We start from the raw sequence: 15,562 nt of genomic DNA, 5'->3' as shown, positions 1-15,562 counted from the left end.
GTGCGTGTGTGTTAGCTGATTTGTTATTGAGATATAGCACTATGCACCACCCAGGAGACATGTTTGTTGTATGACCTTCCCTGCCTGTCTCACCTTGACATGCCTGTTACTAGGATGATGAACACATTGTGCTGGAGCCTGGAGATCTGTTTCCTCCATTCTCCCCTCCTCCCTCCCCTCGAGGAAATAATAGAAAGGGGCTCCACAGCCCCCAGCAGCACCGCCTCTTCAGGGTGGTGCGCACACCCATTCTTGACAATATCAGGTAATTCCCAACAGCAAACAAGAATTATAGCAAACTAAAATATGGCTTTGTATTGTATTCATGATCTCTGATAAATGTTGGCGCATTTTAATAAGATGCATTTGTATTTCAGGAACGTTTTTTTTTTTTTTTTGTGGTGGGGGGGGGGGGGGGGGGGGGTTAGTATTTGATATGATTGCCATGGGGTAATATTTTTAAGGGTAGATGCACACTGAAAGCTAGCTCTAGATCTTGCTCTTGAGGACATGTACTATATGTAGTCACACTGCGTACAGTGAGCATTATGCCATGAGACTATATCATTTTTGTGGTCTGACTTAACCACCTCCTCTCCCCCCCACCAACAGGAACAGTCTTGATCTCGCTCTCTCGCGACCAGTCACAGCTCTCGATAATGAACGCTTCACGGTGCAGTCCCTTATAGCGAAGTTTGCCTGCCCTGCTGTCCTGGTATGTCAAAGAATCTTCTTGAAATCCATTCTACACTTTTCATATATATACTTTTACAAATCACTGCCTTTTTTTTTGTTTGTTTGTTTGTTTGTTTTCTAGGTGGCATTTTTTACTGTGAACACAATCCGCTATTTTTGTGGCACTCCAGGTCTAACACCAGGGCAATTCAACTTTTTTCAGCTGCAGGTAAACCTCCTGTTCTCAGGTAGTCCTAGATGAGATTAAAGCACTAGGCTTCTTCATTATGGTAGTGTGTGTTGGTGTGTTGATGGTTGTTGTTCTCTCTTCATATGGTACGTAGATGATGGGAGTGCTGCCCATTCTACCTCTGCTGTTTCCTATCATGTGGGTCCTGGTCATCGCTTATGGAGAGGCACGAGTATTAGCAGAATTCAGCCGCAACTCTCCAACAGGCCTGGTGAGCTCACGTCATAGCTGTAATTCACTAACGCCTTGATTTGAACACCTTAAAGCCTCTGTCAGCATGGCTACAGCATTCCCTGTGATACAAAGAACGTAGACATGATACTGTCACTTAAGAAGCGTACATTTATATACACCTGTGTGGCTGTGGGAGATATATCTGCCACACTATATGGCCAAAAGTATGATGACACCTGAATATCACACCTATGTATGGTTCTTCGCCAAACTTTTGCCACAAAGTAGGATGCACACAATTGCATTGAATGCCGTTGCAGCATCAAGATTTCCCTTCACTGGAACTAAGGGGCCCAAACCTGTTCCAGCATGATGGTGTCTCTGTGCACAAAGTGAGGTCCATGAAGACATAATTTGCTAAAACTCGAGACCTCTACCGCATGAATATCTCTGGGATGAGCTGAAATGCCAGCTGCATCCCAGGCCGAACTCATTCACTTATTTCTAGCTGAATGAACACAAATCCCTAGATGTGTTCCGAAACCTAACGGAAAGCCTTCCCAGAAGAGTGGAGGTTATTATAACAGAAAAAACGGAGACTAAATCTGGAATGGGATTTTCAACAAGCACATATCGGTGTAATTGTCAGGTGTCCACAAACTTTTGCCATAAAATGTATGATAATGATTGACAGTGGCGTCTCCCCAGTAACATAAACAACCCGGCAGGACTCCCGGTTCTTAAAAGTGGGCAGGAAACACAGAGCTTCCACAAAACCCATGTTTTTATAGACATGAGTCAAATAATATCACCGTATTTTGTGCCTAATTTTAAGGGTGCTGCTTCTAGCTACACCAATCAACATAGCATCATATTGCAACGGTGCGGTTAGGGCACAGTTATGGCTTTAGATGTAAAAGGTAGTTTGCTGTTCTTAAACTTAACAGCAAGGCCTGCCTTTTACAAACAGATACATCATGGGCAGCTGTTGAAGAGGTTCTTTGTAGTCACATGACTCTCTCACTTTATTGAAAAAAAAAAAAAAAAGAATATCACCTGTAATCTACTGTGCAAAAAAATATTGTATGTAAAAATACTAGCTTCATATAGTTTTGCTCATGAGGGGAAAAATATTGAGTGGTTAAAAAAAAAAAAAGGAACTTCACTTCCTGTATCTGTGGTGAAGAATGACCAGCATATTGCTAAATCTCATTTATACATGACATCCCCTACCCACAGTGTAGTCCTGCCTAGGTTAAACCAGGCACACAGAAACAGCAGTTGGGGGAAAAACGAAAATAAAAAATCTCTCTGCAGCGTTGTTCTTTTTCTAACAGTCAGCAGAGGCTTGGCCACAGAAACCACAGCTAATAATAAGAAGCTGATTATGAAAGTAAGTTGACAGCGGCTTTAACACTTTCTCCTCTTAAAGCTCTCGTTCCAGCTCCTCTTTAACACAGCCCCTCTATACGATGTATGCGGCATGTATATTAACCATGCTAGATGTGAGTTGATGAGTTCAGCTTAGGTGAGCACTAGGAAGGCTTAGTGTGTTCCTTGAGAGCAAAGGTGAGCGACTAGAGACGCTGGCGCCTCCAGACAGGATTTAATCCACCTCTTCTCTCGTCCCAGCTGGCTAAGTTCTCTGAGGACACTCTAAGCAGCTACACGGAAGTGATGTCCTCCCAGGTACATCCTCTGTATTCCTCATTTTTCCCTTCTCCTTTCGTTGCCCCACTCTGGATAAACCCACCATCACCACCACCACCAGCATCATATATTATTTTTACTCAGCCATTGCTTATGTATTTACACAGAAATATTGGGTTACCATATTTTCTGGACTATAAGTCACCTGGCCCCTAACTAGGTGCTTTGACTTGATTAGAAGTAGGGGAAACACTGACTACATTTACATGGACAACAATGATCTAATTATTGACCTTATTCTGAATAAGACAATATTGTGATTAAGGTGTTTACATGAGTCGCTTTTAGAATGTTCCTTTCATGTTCCCGTTTTACATCTTATAGAACATAGAGCGATTAACGGCACACTTCATTGTGGACAGTTCGCCTAAGTTATGGTACCGTATACAGTTTTGGGGGTTTTTATTTTTGATTTCACGAAAGCTTCAAGTGCAGTGATTTATTTGTCATACTATACGTGCAAATAGACGACTGCTTGAAGCCGTGGGCTGCGTCCCAAACCGCGTACTTACCTACTATATAGTAGCCGAAGTACATGTATTTCACCTACTATATAGTAAGTAAGTACGTGGTTTTGGACGCAGCCGTGCTCTCTTGTTTGCCGTAAAACGGTTGAGCGCTGCCGTGTGTGATCGTGTCCTGTCGCACAATGCGGTGAAAACTCCCACATGACGTTAATAGTGTGATTAAAGTGTTTACATGTCTGTAATATGTGTCGATAATGCGACTAAAACAGGAATACTCCACATGTCTTAATTCCATTTGTGTTTCCTTTAGTCGGGTTAAGTTAATCAGAAATTGCTGTTTACGTGGTAGTTTCTTAATCAGAGTATCGTCTTAATCTGGTTAATATTGGATTATTGTTGTCCATGTAAATGTACTGATCGATCCAATTACAAAATCTACCCACGAAAACTAGATGTCAAGCTGTCGTCAACAGTGATCTTTCAGACCAAAGCTACCTCTAAAGTGATTTCTGTTGAAGGCCTCAGCTCAGGAAACAATATAGCGCTGCACTATGGCAGCTGTAACAGGACAAAAAATAAACTGCACTACACCAGTAGTAAAGCAAAACATCATGCAAAATAAAAATGCCTGTTCATTAGTACTCCATGTACAGAGAAGCGACATACTGTGTATTCACTTTGTTCCTCCAAGCAGATTGAATGTTACGGGGTTTGTCTTAAGTTTTGGAACGACCTGTTGTCTGGAAAATATGGTAATTTTATACTGGCATTTGTTGCTGTTTTGTTCTCTTGTTCCTTTACGCTTGTGTAATGTTTATCTTTCCATCTTGCTCAACTGATCTTGCCATACAAAGAGCTAAAGTTTTATAAGGTGTGTTTTGTCGATTTATTTTAGCTTGTAGCTTTGGTGCTCATGCAGGTCCTGCACCAGTCACATGCACACTCTGCATGTTTTTGTACTGCTCTCAGTACTGGCTGTACTTCCTGAGATGACAGCATGGGAATGAGCTCTCTGTCATCACATTACTTTGAGTTGATGTAAATTCATGTGATACTTCGCATGAAGCTTTGTCAATCCGAAAGGTTCTGGTGATGGTATAGATGCATGAATAGATAGATGAACTTGCTTATATACTTGCGGTAGCGTCTTGTTTCGGATCTTCAGTTCATTCTTTCATGTCTGCAGTTGTTCACTTTGCATGAAACACGCAAGTGCTGTGGACAGACGTCTTACGTATACATCGATTAGGTACGCTATATGAGTATTTTTGTACAACCCTAATTCTGAAAAAGTTGGGACAGTATGGAAAATGCAAAAAAAAAAAAAAAAGAGAGTCATTTGAAAATTCAGTTCACCCTGTACTATATTGAAAAGACATTATTTGATGTTTTACTTTGTGAATTGAATTTATTTTTGAAAATATACACTCGGTTCAAATCTGATGACTGCAGCACACTCCAAAAAAGTTGGGACAGTCGACTGTTTACCACTGTGTAACCTCACCTGTTCTTTTAATAACACTTATTAAGCGTTCGGTTGCTGAGTGAAGACACCAGTTGGTTAAATTTAGCAAGCAGAATTTTCCCCCATTCATCCATTATGCATTTCTTCAGCTGTGCAACTGTACGGGGGCTTCGCTGCCTTATTTTGCGCTTCATAATGTGCTACACATTCTCAATCGGGGACAGGTCAGGACTGCAGGGAGGCCATGCTAGCACCCGCACTCTCTGCTTATGCAATCATGCGCTGGTTTGATGTTGTCCTGCTCTGGATGGCAGCATATGTTGCTCCAAACTGTGTACATATCTTTCTGCATTAATGGTGCCTTCAGAGATGTGCAAGTTACCCATGCCATGGGCACTGACACACCCCCATACCATGACAGATGCTGGCTTTTGGACCTGACGCTGATAACAGCTTGGATGATCCTTTTCCTCTTTGGCCCGGAGAACATGATGGCTGTTTTGTCCTAAAACTATTTGAAGCGTTGACTCATCAGACCACAAAACACAATTCCACTGTGCTACTGTCCATCTCGGATGAGACCAAGCCCAGAGAAGTCGGCGGTGCTTCTGGACAGTGTTGATGTATGTCTTCTGCTTTGCATAGTAAAGCCTTAACTTGTATAAACTTGGATTATTCGTGGACGCATCTGTTGGCAGATTGCTGATCCTCTACCCGTCCTTGCTCTTGAAGGACTAGGCCTTTTTTTTTTGGAGGCTCCTTATATACTATGATTAGACGATTGCCTCACCTGTTTCACATCAGCTTCTTATTTCAACTCGTCACTTTGCTATTAGTACTAAATTGCCCCTGTCCCAACTTTTTTGGAACGTGCTGCATGCATCGATTTCGATCGTTTATCTTCAAAAAAAAAAAAACTAAGTTGATTAGGTCAAACACCGAATACCTTGTCTTTATACATTTTTTGTTAAAATACAAGTCAAAGTACATTTACAAATCACTCCTCTTTGTTTCTATTAGCATTTTCCATACTGTCCCAACTTCTTTGGAATTGGGGTTGTATGTAAAATTCAGTGTTTTAAGTTGTTTAAAAACTGTCATGCTTTTACATTCAAGAACTTGGTTTGGTGAAGCTGCTGCTCACCTTGTGAACTCCACTCTAGGCTTCTGTCAAGTTTTCTTTACAAATAAAAATCCCCATTGAATCATCTAAAAGCTCTAAAAACTTTGAGTTTTGAGTGGCCGTGTTGTATGTCATTAAGCAGTCAGTAGTCAGTAACTTACTGGCACTTTTACAATCAATTAAACAATCATTCAGTCATTCATCTTTCAGTAACTGCTTCATCGTGGTCAGATGCGAGACGCCAGTCCTTCCCTGGGCACAGTGCACACATTCGCACACTTATTCACACCTAGGGGTCATTTCGCACAGACAGTCCAACTCCCAGCATGTCTCTGGGAGGAAACCGGAGAACCCGGAGGAAACCCACACAGACACAGGGAGAGCATGCGAAACAGTAACCTGAGCTGAGGATCGAACTGGAGACCCTGGAGCTGTAAGGTGGCAAGCTTTAAACAAAACGTGCATGCAGTGAAACTAGACTGATCTTAGCCCAGGGAAAGGAAAACTGGCTTTTTCACCATTTGGGATTTAAACACACTACAGGAGGGAGGGAGGGGGGGGGGGTTAAGAATATTACCCTCCCACAAGCACATACAAACACAGAGGGAGGTTTTGCCACCTTTCTTCTGTTTTCCAGTCATGACATTTTTCAGCTTCAACAGATAGTGGTGTTGATTTGGTTTCTCTACACAGCAGATGATTTAAAAAATAATAATAATAAAAAATAAAGGGTTTGCCTGCATGGTACATACTTGATACAGCAGTTGATCATTAAAAGGTGACATTATCAAATTTGCACAGTTAGTATAAAAATCCGTGTCGGTGTGAATATTGTGGCAGCGTATGGTTGAGTAGGGCCGCTTCATTCTCGTTATCTCACACAAGCCTAATCGGTTCTTCTGCATCAGCTTTGTCTTGAAAGAAATTTCTAGGTACATGCAACTATGTAAATAAGGGAAGAGTGAGTGAGTGAATGAGTATAAGTGAGTGAGACTTTCGACTGAATCTTTAAGAAGCAGACGGGGCTTTTGGGTATAAACCTCCAGTTTTCGATTTTCTCCTGCAGACTTTTATTAACCAATCCAAAATTGTGTGTGTGTGTGTGTGTGTGTGTGTGTGTGTGTGTAGGAGATGCTGCGCTGTGTGTGGAGACATTTGGTCGGTGTTCTGAAAGGAGAATCTCAGACACTGTGTTATACCTCGAGCCTGCTACGCAACCTGGGATCAGTCACAGTGAGTGCCTCCGACTCTCACACAATATTATAGAGAATCATTTGTTTGTTTTTGTTTATTTATTTGTTTGCTTAATTCCACATGTATAGTCAGGAACTTTAATATATATATATTTATATTATATTATATTATTTTATTTTATTTTATTTATTTATTTATTTATTTATTTATTTAACTTAAAAATCCAAAATTATAAAGTCTGAACCTACAGAGAAAATTTTGTAGCAGAGCAAAATGCAATTCAAGCGGCGTACATTGCATTTAAATGTGTGTTTTTATTCCATGATTTAAAAAAAAAAGTGATTGAAGGTTTTGCTTTTCAGTGTGGTGTGTTTTTTTTCTATACATCACTAATGGAAAAACAGGAAAGGTTGTGTATTTTTCACACTCGTGACTGCATTTCAGTCTAGCACGGAATCTTCTCGGTTAAAAACTGCGCTTCGTTAAGTGCAGAGTAACGCATGTCTATGTGTGTTGCCATCGCAGGTACTATGCTGTGTGGATAAGCAGGGTGTTCTGTCCTGGCCCAACCCTAGTCCAGAGACGGTGCTATTCTTCAGCGGCCGCGTTGAACCGCCTCACGACAGCCAGGAGGATCTCCGAGACGACCTGTCTGTTAACTCTTTCAGTCGTACAGACGGAGAGGACGACAGAGCTGAGGTAATTGGGTAGACATATATAGTGTAGTGAGATTTTTTGTTATTTAGTAAGCAAGTATATGGGGTCAAAAATCTCCATGTACTTTCGACAAAAAAAAAAAAAAGTAGGCCATGCTGGTTGTGTTGGTTCCAGCTGATTTCATTTTCTGGCCTGTGGACTGTCTTGTCTGTAGGCTCAGGAAGGTGAGGCTCTCCTCAGCGTACACACCCGTGAACCTGTCCTACATCTAGTTAACGAGCAGGAGTCCAGTGAGGTGTCGCATGACACGGGCCGTTCCTGCGACGTGCACCGTACACGTCGAGGTCCTCAGAACACACGCTCCAAACACCCGTCGGGTTCCAATGTCAGCTTCAGTCATGACACTGAGGGCGGAGAGGAGTCCAGCGCTCAGGTATTATTACATTTACAGTTGTGCTCATAAATTTGCATACCCCTTGCAGAATCTGCAAAATGTTCAACTTTTTTATTTATTTATTTTTTATAAATAACAGCGATCTGTAAAATTGCATTTTGTTTTTTATTAGTCTGTCCTGAATCAGCTATTTCACATCACAGATGTTTACATATTGTCCACAAGACACAATACTAACTGAAATTGCGCAGTTCAAAAGTTTACATACGCTTGGTTCTTAATACCGTGTGTCGTTACCGGGATAATCAACGACTGTTTTTATGTTTTGTGAGAGTTGTTCATAAGTCCCTTGTTTGTCCTGAGCAGTTAAACTGCCCACTGTTCCTCAGAAAAATCCTCCACTTCCTGCACATTCTTTGCTTTTCCAGCATCTTCTGCATATTTGACCCCTTTCCAACAGTGCCTATATAATATTGAGATCCATCTTTTCACACTGAGGAGAACAGAGGGACTCGTACACAACTATTACAAAAGGTGCAAACATTCACTGATACTCAAGAAGGCAACACTATACCTTAAGAACCCGGGGGGGTTTAAACTTTTGAACAGGATGATTGGTGTAAATTGTTATTATTTTGTCTTCTGGGAAACATGTAAATATCTTAATTAGCTTCTGAGGTGCGGTACTAAATGAAAAAGAAATAAGGTCTTTAAACAAAACAGTTTACACCAATCATCCTGTTCAAAAGTTTACACCCCCTGGGTCTTATTTTTTTAGTTTTTTTAAATGATTTACATTTTGCAGATTCTGCCTGGGGTATGTAAATTTATGAGCAGAGGTGTGTTAATAATTTTACCTCACAGGCTGTATTCTTTAGCACTGCACTCTGGAGTAGCGAGGCTTATCTCTTGTGTGTCTCAATGACTGTAACTGGGTTCCAGAGTCATAAATTCTTGCACTTTGGGTATCTGCAGTAGAATCCAAAAGACTTGAGAGAGTAATACAGTTTTGTCAGGTGATATTTTTCAATTTTAGTGTTTCTTTGTTCAATAAACGCTGTAGAATTGATAGCTGTAGACTTTCATCCCCTACTGTACATTTTGCTTACATTTCTTTGTCTGTACGCGTTTGTGTGGATCACCAGCTGTGTATCGTTGGTGATGATCTGTGTGAGGCGGAGGACTTTGTTTGCGACTATCATCTGGAGATGCTGAGTCTGTCCCAGGACCAGCAGAACCCTGTCAGTATTCAGTTTGACGACTCGGGCTGGCAGGGCCACTTGTCCTCTCTGAAGCCGTTGGGACTGAACATCATGCTGAACCTGTGCAACGCTCGGGTCACGCAGCTGCTGTGCCGCTTCTCGGACCACCTCTCCAACTTGGCACTGCAGGAGAGTCATGGTGCTGTGCTCCCTGTGCACGTTCCCTGGGGCCTCTGCGAGCTGTCTCGCCTCATAGGTGAAAACATGTTAGCGTGCACGTTTTAAGAATTACAGCACTGTTACAGCTTGAGGAAATCAATTCTACCACAGCACATGCTGTATGCTCATGGCTTTTAATGCATGTATTTTCAGACATACGAACCTCACATAGGTCTTCCTCGAATTAATTCAACATAATCAGTTACACTTTTGGTGAGTCAGCTAAAATTTGAGGCTTAGCTGACTCCATTGTGTTATATCCGTATTCATTTGTTGTAACAGTTTATTCGATTGCATGCTGGTTTAGTTTCTATTTAGCTTTTAAAAGATGCTAAAAGCTAATTAGTGCTACCTCTGTTTTGACCCGGTACCTGCTGATCTTTTTAAGGTTTTACTCCCGGCGCACGGGAGCTCTTTAACCAGGAGAACCATTTGGCTTTGTACCAGCTGCCTAACGGAGACAAGGCCAGTGAGTCGTGCACGCGTCGCGTTCACCAGGTCACCAAACGCCAGCCACCTATTAGTCATCTGATCAGCCTGCTAGTGCGAGACAGCACAACCAGTGAGGACGCTTCAGCCTCTCTCTGCCTTTTTCCTGTTTTCTCAGGAAATGTTGCTTCGTTCATGTCACCGATCGTTTGATTTCTTCTCAGACAATGTACAGATGCTCTCCCACGGCTCGGCTGACCTCATCCTGGAGGCCTGCACCGACTTCTGGGATGGAACAGACATCTACCCGCTCTCTGGCTCTGACAGGTCACACGCACACTCACTCACTCGATCTGTGCTCTTGGCTATTTGAAATTGTCTCATACAGATTGATGAGAATTATTTTTCTTTCTTCACAGGAAGAAGGTTCTGGATTTCTACCAGCGTGCATGCCTGTCTGGTTACTGCTCGGCATTTGCATATAAGCCCATGCAGGTGGCGCTGTCAAGTCAGCTAAACGGGAAGTGTATAGAGCTGGCGCCCGGCCCAGCACTCTTCTCCGGAGTGGAGCTGCCCGGCACCACGCCCATCAAACACAGCGGCCGCCGCAACAGCTGGAGCTCAGATGGTGAGAGAGACGGAGAAGTAGGCTGAGGCAGTTTTTCATCTCCCTTAGGGCTGGCCAGTACATAAATAGCATGTACATGTTTGGACATTTGAAATTGTATTTTGTGTATATTATACATTTTATTTTTCTCTCTTTTCATGAAGTACTTGCATGTTTTTCTTAATATTGAATACAAAACTCTGAACTTCGAGATTGAAAATATGACTCCACTAAGCATCATTACGCATGTAGCACCAGGATATATAACAGTATTATGATAAAAAATATATATATATACATGTCACCCCTCCAATCTCCTTTATGCTTTTACATGAATGGTTGCAAGCTACAAGTTTCAAAGTTGCATTATAAGGTATGTTATTTCAACGTTTAAAAAACAAACAACAACCACCGAGTATACGTTAAAATAATTGCATTATTCTACTCAACAGTCTAACTGCTGCATTGCAAACTATATAAAACCTTCAAATTATCAGTCAGACTAACAAAGGCAATTAAGACAATTTTTTGAACAGCAGTCTCAAACTTGTTTCCATATAATCATCTTCATTTACTATAGAAGTGTATCTCTGTGTGTGTTTCAGAGGGTATAGGCGAGGGCTTGGAGAAGGAGGACTGTGTTCAGGCCCTGAGTGGGCAGATTTTCATGGGCATGGTGTCGTCACAGTTCCAGGCCCGTTTGGACACGGTGCGGCTCATTGAGAACCTGGTGGGAGCCTGCATCCGATTCGTCTACTTCTCCAGGGAGGATGAGCTGCGCAGCAAGGTACTGTCAAATATGGAAACGAACAATGTGCACCCTCTCTTGGCAAAATGCATACGGTTTGCGCTCGTTTTAAGTGTTATTATACACTACCGGTCAAAATTTTAGACACACCCATTCTTTATTTTTCTTTATTTTTCCACATTTTAGAATAATAACAAAGTCATCAAAACTATTGAATGGCACAACTGGAACGATGGGAATTATGTTGTGATAAAAAAAAAAAAAAATCCAAAATATATCAAAATGATTGAATATTTTAGCATCTTGAAAGTAGTCAGTCTTTTTGTCTAGAATTTCTAGAAATGTATTCCTGGCATTTTCTCAACCGAATTCTTGAGGAATTCCCCTCAGATACGTTTTTAAACAGGATTAAAGGAGTTCCCACCTACGCTGGATACTTAACGGCTGCTTTTCGGAATATTTCACTCCGAGTCGTCCGTTTAAAAAAAAAAAAAAAAAAAAAAGTCTTTTTTTGTAAATAAAATGTTAGTTTTCTAATGAAAGAAGTGAATATGTTGGCACAGTTACATTTTTGTCTACAACACCGATTTCAAACATTTAATCATACACCTTCAGATCAAAAGGCTTTTAAGATCATGAGAAACATTTCAGACGAGTGTCCACAAACTTTTGACCGCTAGTGTATATAGGTAACTAAAACTAAGACTACAGGCTCCCGAGTGGTTCGAGTTTGAATCCCGGATATGTCACATCAGCATCTTTTGAAAGGTTACAGTGACTTCGTAAGTCTTCTAGGAAGCACTTTCATTCTCCCATCTTGGTGGCTTTTGTCCTAGGGGTGAGCTAGCTAGTGAGTGGGAATTCAGACAAGCAAATAAATAAAAGAATACTTTAACAGAAAAACGAAATAAAAGAATAGAATAATAAAAAAAAATTAACAAAACCATAGTGTATAAAACTAAACAGAATTTATATAACATAAATAATTTGTTAACGTTTTATACATGCGTGCGCGCGCGCGTGTGTGTGTGTGTGTGTGTGTGTGTGTGTGTGTGTGTGTGTGTAGGTGTTTGCAGAGAAGATGGGTTTGGAAACAGGCTGGAACTGTCACATCTCTCTGACCCCTAATGGAGATGGCCATGGTGATGGAGCTCCCTCTAGCCCTAGCCAGGCAGGCTCTCTTCATGATGATCTACTGCCAGGTCTGTGCAGAATGTGTGTAGTAGTTGAAGTACTGAACAACTGTCTGAATCAATTTAAATGCTTTCAACTACTATTTAACTGGAGAGATGGATCTGCGGTGTGTCCGTGAGCTGGGGAACAGATTTGAATCCGTTGTCCGTCTGAACAGATTCCCGGGATGATGCCGAGGGCCCGTTACTCGCCGAGGACGAAGGCCAGTCGGATCTCGCCAGCTTCCAGGCTACAGAGAGCGACGTGCCCAGCTTCCTCGCTGATGGCAATCGAGTATGCGGTTTCTTTCTCACTGGAGTGCTTTTTTGTGACTGAATTTATCCAGCTCCGAGAATTAAACATTGCTCTTTTTTTTCCCCCTCTATCTTTTGTAGGCCAAGCTGCCTCGTGGCATCCATCAGGTCCGCCCTCACCTGAAGAACATTGACAATGTGCCACTGCTCGTGCCCCTTTTCACCGACTGCACTCCTGACAGTGAGTCTCTCTCTTCCAGCATTACTTTATTGTTTATCACAATAGAAAAATATCTAGCATTTTCCCTTCTAGAGTTAACTGGGTTCATTTTAGAGACTTGCCTGTAGAATTTATTATTCTGATTGGTAGGTATGTGCTAAAAGTATTCACATTTAAAAATAAGTTGTTAGATTTACGTTTGGTTTTTTTGTTTTTGTTTCATTTGGTTGCCTGTGTGTGCATTACAGCCATGTGTGAGATGATGAAGATTATGCAGGAGAACAGAGAGGTGACATGCTGTTTGGGGAGCTCAGCTAATTTCCGTAACAGCTGCCTGTTTATACAGAGTGACCTCAGGTGAGGTGACTTGTTTTCTTTTCTTTTTTTTTTTTTCTTTTTTAATAATGTGCACCATGGTGTGTTATATGCTGTGTGTTTCTGTGCATGTTTGACTGCAGTATTTCTCTGGACCCGCTGTACCCATCTCGGTGCTCATGGGAGACATTTGGCTATGCTTCCGGCAATGTTGTGAACGAGGAGATGGAGGAACTGACCCCACTGCGGCTTAGTGCACGTCTCAACAGCCTCAGCTGCTCTGTCACCTTACACCAGGGCGAAAGCTTCAGCCTGGTCAGGCTTATAGAGCAGGTAACACACTCACTTTAGCTGCATTTAAATAAATGTGAATAAATGTGTTCCTCTGCTGCACTTTTCACGAAGGAGCCATGACTATCGTGTCAAGTCAACTTTGCGAGCTCATTTATACACATATGGAGTTTTGCACGGGGGGGCATACAAATAGATTTAAGTCATTTCAAGAATTTGAAAATAAATCTTGGATGCATTGAAGATCACATGTTAATAAGAAATGTTCAAATGCAATTTGTTCGGGCTGGATATTTGTTTTAAATACCATATGATCACAGAACACACGGATGGGATACACATGCAGGGTCACGCTGGTGTACAGGCGTTTTATCTTTTACACGATATTCTTCAAATGAGCTTCAACTGTGCGATAGGACAGCAGTAGTCTGGTCAAGTCTAGTCAATAGTTGCATTCCAGCAATTTTGTATTCAGGAAACAGTAAAAAGGAAAAGCATTGAAGCAACAGAAACACTGTTCTTTTTTTTCCACAGGTTGTTTGATTTAAATAAAGGTATATTGGACCATTGGGAGTGGAGTGGTGTTGGGGTCCAAGAGCACGAATACATACAGGTGCATCCTAAAAAATCGTGGAAAGGTTCATTTTTTCCCGTAATTGAAATAAAATTGAACTTTCATATATTCTAGTTAGTAAATTCATTACACATAAAGTGAAATATTTCACGCCTTTTTTTTTTTGTTGTTATAGCTCATGGAATCAAAAATCCAGTATTCTAATTTCTTTTAGATTCATTTTTTTCCTCCCAAAATATTCAAATGTTTTGAGATGCACCTGTATACAGTCCCCTCTGAAAGTATTGGAACAGCAAGGCCAATTCTGTTGTTTTGCACTATACATTGAAGACATTTGGGTTTGCTTTAAAAAGATGAATATGAGATGATGGGATGATGAATTTCAGCATTCATTTCTTGATATTTACATCTAGATGTGTTAAACGACTTAAAACATGACACATTTGGTGAGCAGACTGGTGAGCAACAGATCGTCCTAAATAACACTTAATATTTGGTTGCATATCCCTTGCTTGCAATAACTGCATCAAGCCAGTGACCCACTGATGTCACCAAACAGTTGCATCGGTCGCATGTTCCAGTATTTTTGATCACTTGAAAAAGTGGGTGCGTGCTAACCATGTTCTAAATTGTTCTAAGCTGAAATTCTGATCCATCGTCTCATTCATCTTTTTGATCTCAAATCCAAAAGTCTTCAGCGTATTGTGAAAATAATAGAATTGGCCTTGCTGTTCCGATACTTTCGGAGGGGACTGTATATCCTTATTCTAGCTCACTGCAGCCCAACACTGCAATGCAATAATGTGTATTGTTTGTGTGGGAACGGAGCACCTAACATGAAATCAACAATGTGAAATGAGAACTAAGTAGAGGTTGTGTATGCTTGCATGTTCTGTGTGTAGGCCAGGCACACCACATACGGCATTCGCAAGTGCTTCCTCTTCCTGCTGCAGTGCCAGCTCACGCTGGTCCTCATTCAGGTAACCACAGCTGGCACATTTGCTGACTATGAGACCATAGATTAAATCTGCAACATTCATATTTCTATTTTACACAAAGAATTTAGTTTTTTGTTGTTGTTGTTTTTTTCTTGGTGCTAGTTCTTGGCTTGTCTTACTCAGCTTCCACCTCCACTAAACATAACAGACATTCTTTGGCTTTCCTGCTTCTGTTACCCACTGCTGAGGTGAGAAAGAAAACTTTTTTGTTTGGTGATACCTTGTTACCACATGGCAGCTAATGTTTTTCACACGTATGTGCATGTGACTGTCAGCGTGTCCTTCTTGGGGAAGCCACCAGACAGCTCCGTGATGACAGTGGCTACTGGGAAAAATCTAGACGACATCCCTCGTAAGGTTGGTCATGTCTCATGACGAGGAGAACGAGCACTGCGATTCTGTCCAGTTACATTAACCCTTATT

The 15,562-nt window shown here is 41.4% G+C and overlaps 1 protein-coding gene across 7 annotated transcripts in view; it reads left to right on the top strand.

Annotated features, from left to right (window-relative positions):
• The window catches only part of tmem94 (transmembrane protein 94), a 33,129-nt gene that overhangs the window by 11,804 nt on the left and 5,763 nt on the right, over positions 1-15,562 (top strand). For 6 of the 7 annotated variants that reach the window (XM_017484104.3, XM_017484107.3, XM_053685094.1 and 3 more), the window contains exons 7-27: positions 114-265; positions 613-715; positions 818-904; positions 1,020-1,136; positions 2,732-2,788; positions 6,993-7,097; positions 7,584-7,757; positions 7,930-8,148; positions 9,255-9,567; positions 9,919-10,092; positions 10,184-10,286; positions 10,379-10,587; positions 11,172-11,353; positions 12,381-12,516; positions 12,666-12,781; positions 12,883-12,982; positions 13,210-13,318; positions 13,420-13,609; positions 15,044-15,121; positions 15,242-15,327; positions 15,415-15,496. In XM_017484104.3, the coding sequence (XP_017339593.1) occupies positions 114-265; positions 613-715; positions 818-904; positions 1,020-1,136; positions 2,732-2,788; positions 6,993-7,097; positions 7,584-7,757; positions 7,930-8,148; positions 9,255-9,567; positions 9,919-10,092; positions 10,184-10,286; positions 10,379-10,587; positions 11,172-11,353; positions 12,381-12,516; positions 12,666-12,781; positions 12,883-12,982; positions 13,210-13,318; positions 13,420-13,609; positions 15,044-15,121; positions 15,242-15,327; positions 15,415-15,496 (2,892 nt within the window). The remainder of the gene's footprint in view (positions 1-113; positions 266-612; positions 716-817; positions 905-1,019; positions 1,137-2,731; positions 2,789-6,992; positions 7,098-7,583; positions 7,758-7,929; positions 8,149-9,254; positions 9,568-9,918; positions 10,093-10,183; positions 10,287-10,378; positions 10,588-11,171; positions 11,354-12,380; positions 12,517-12,665; positions 12,782-12,882; positions 12,983-13,209; positions 13,319-13,419; positions 13,610-15,043; positions 15,122-15,241; positions 15,328-15,414; positions 15,497-15,562) is intronic. The other variant, XM_017484108.3, reaches the window with a different exon arrangement.

Source organism: Ictalurus punctatus, chromosome 13 (genome assembly GCF_001660625.3).
Source record: "Ictalurus punctatus breed USDA103 chromosome 13, Coco_2.0, whole genome shotgun sequence".
Taxonomy (NCBI): Eukaryota; Metazoa; Chordata; class Actinopteri; order Siluriformes; family Ictaluridae; genus Ictalurus; species Ictalurus punctatus.
Note: the sequence above shows the minus strand (reverse complement) of the source record. Positions and strands in the feature narration are given on the sequence as shown.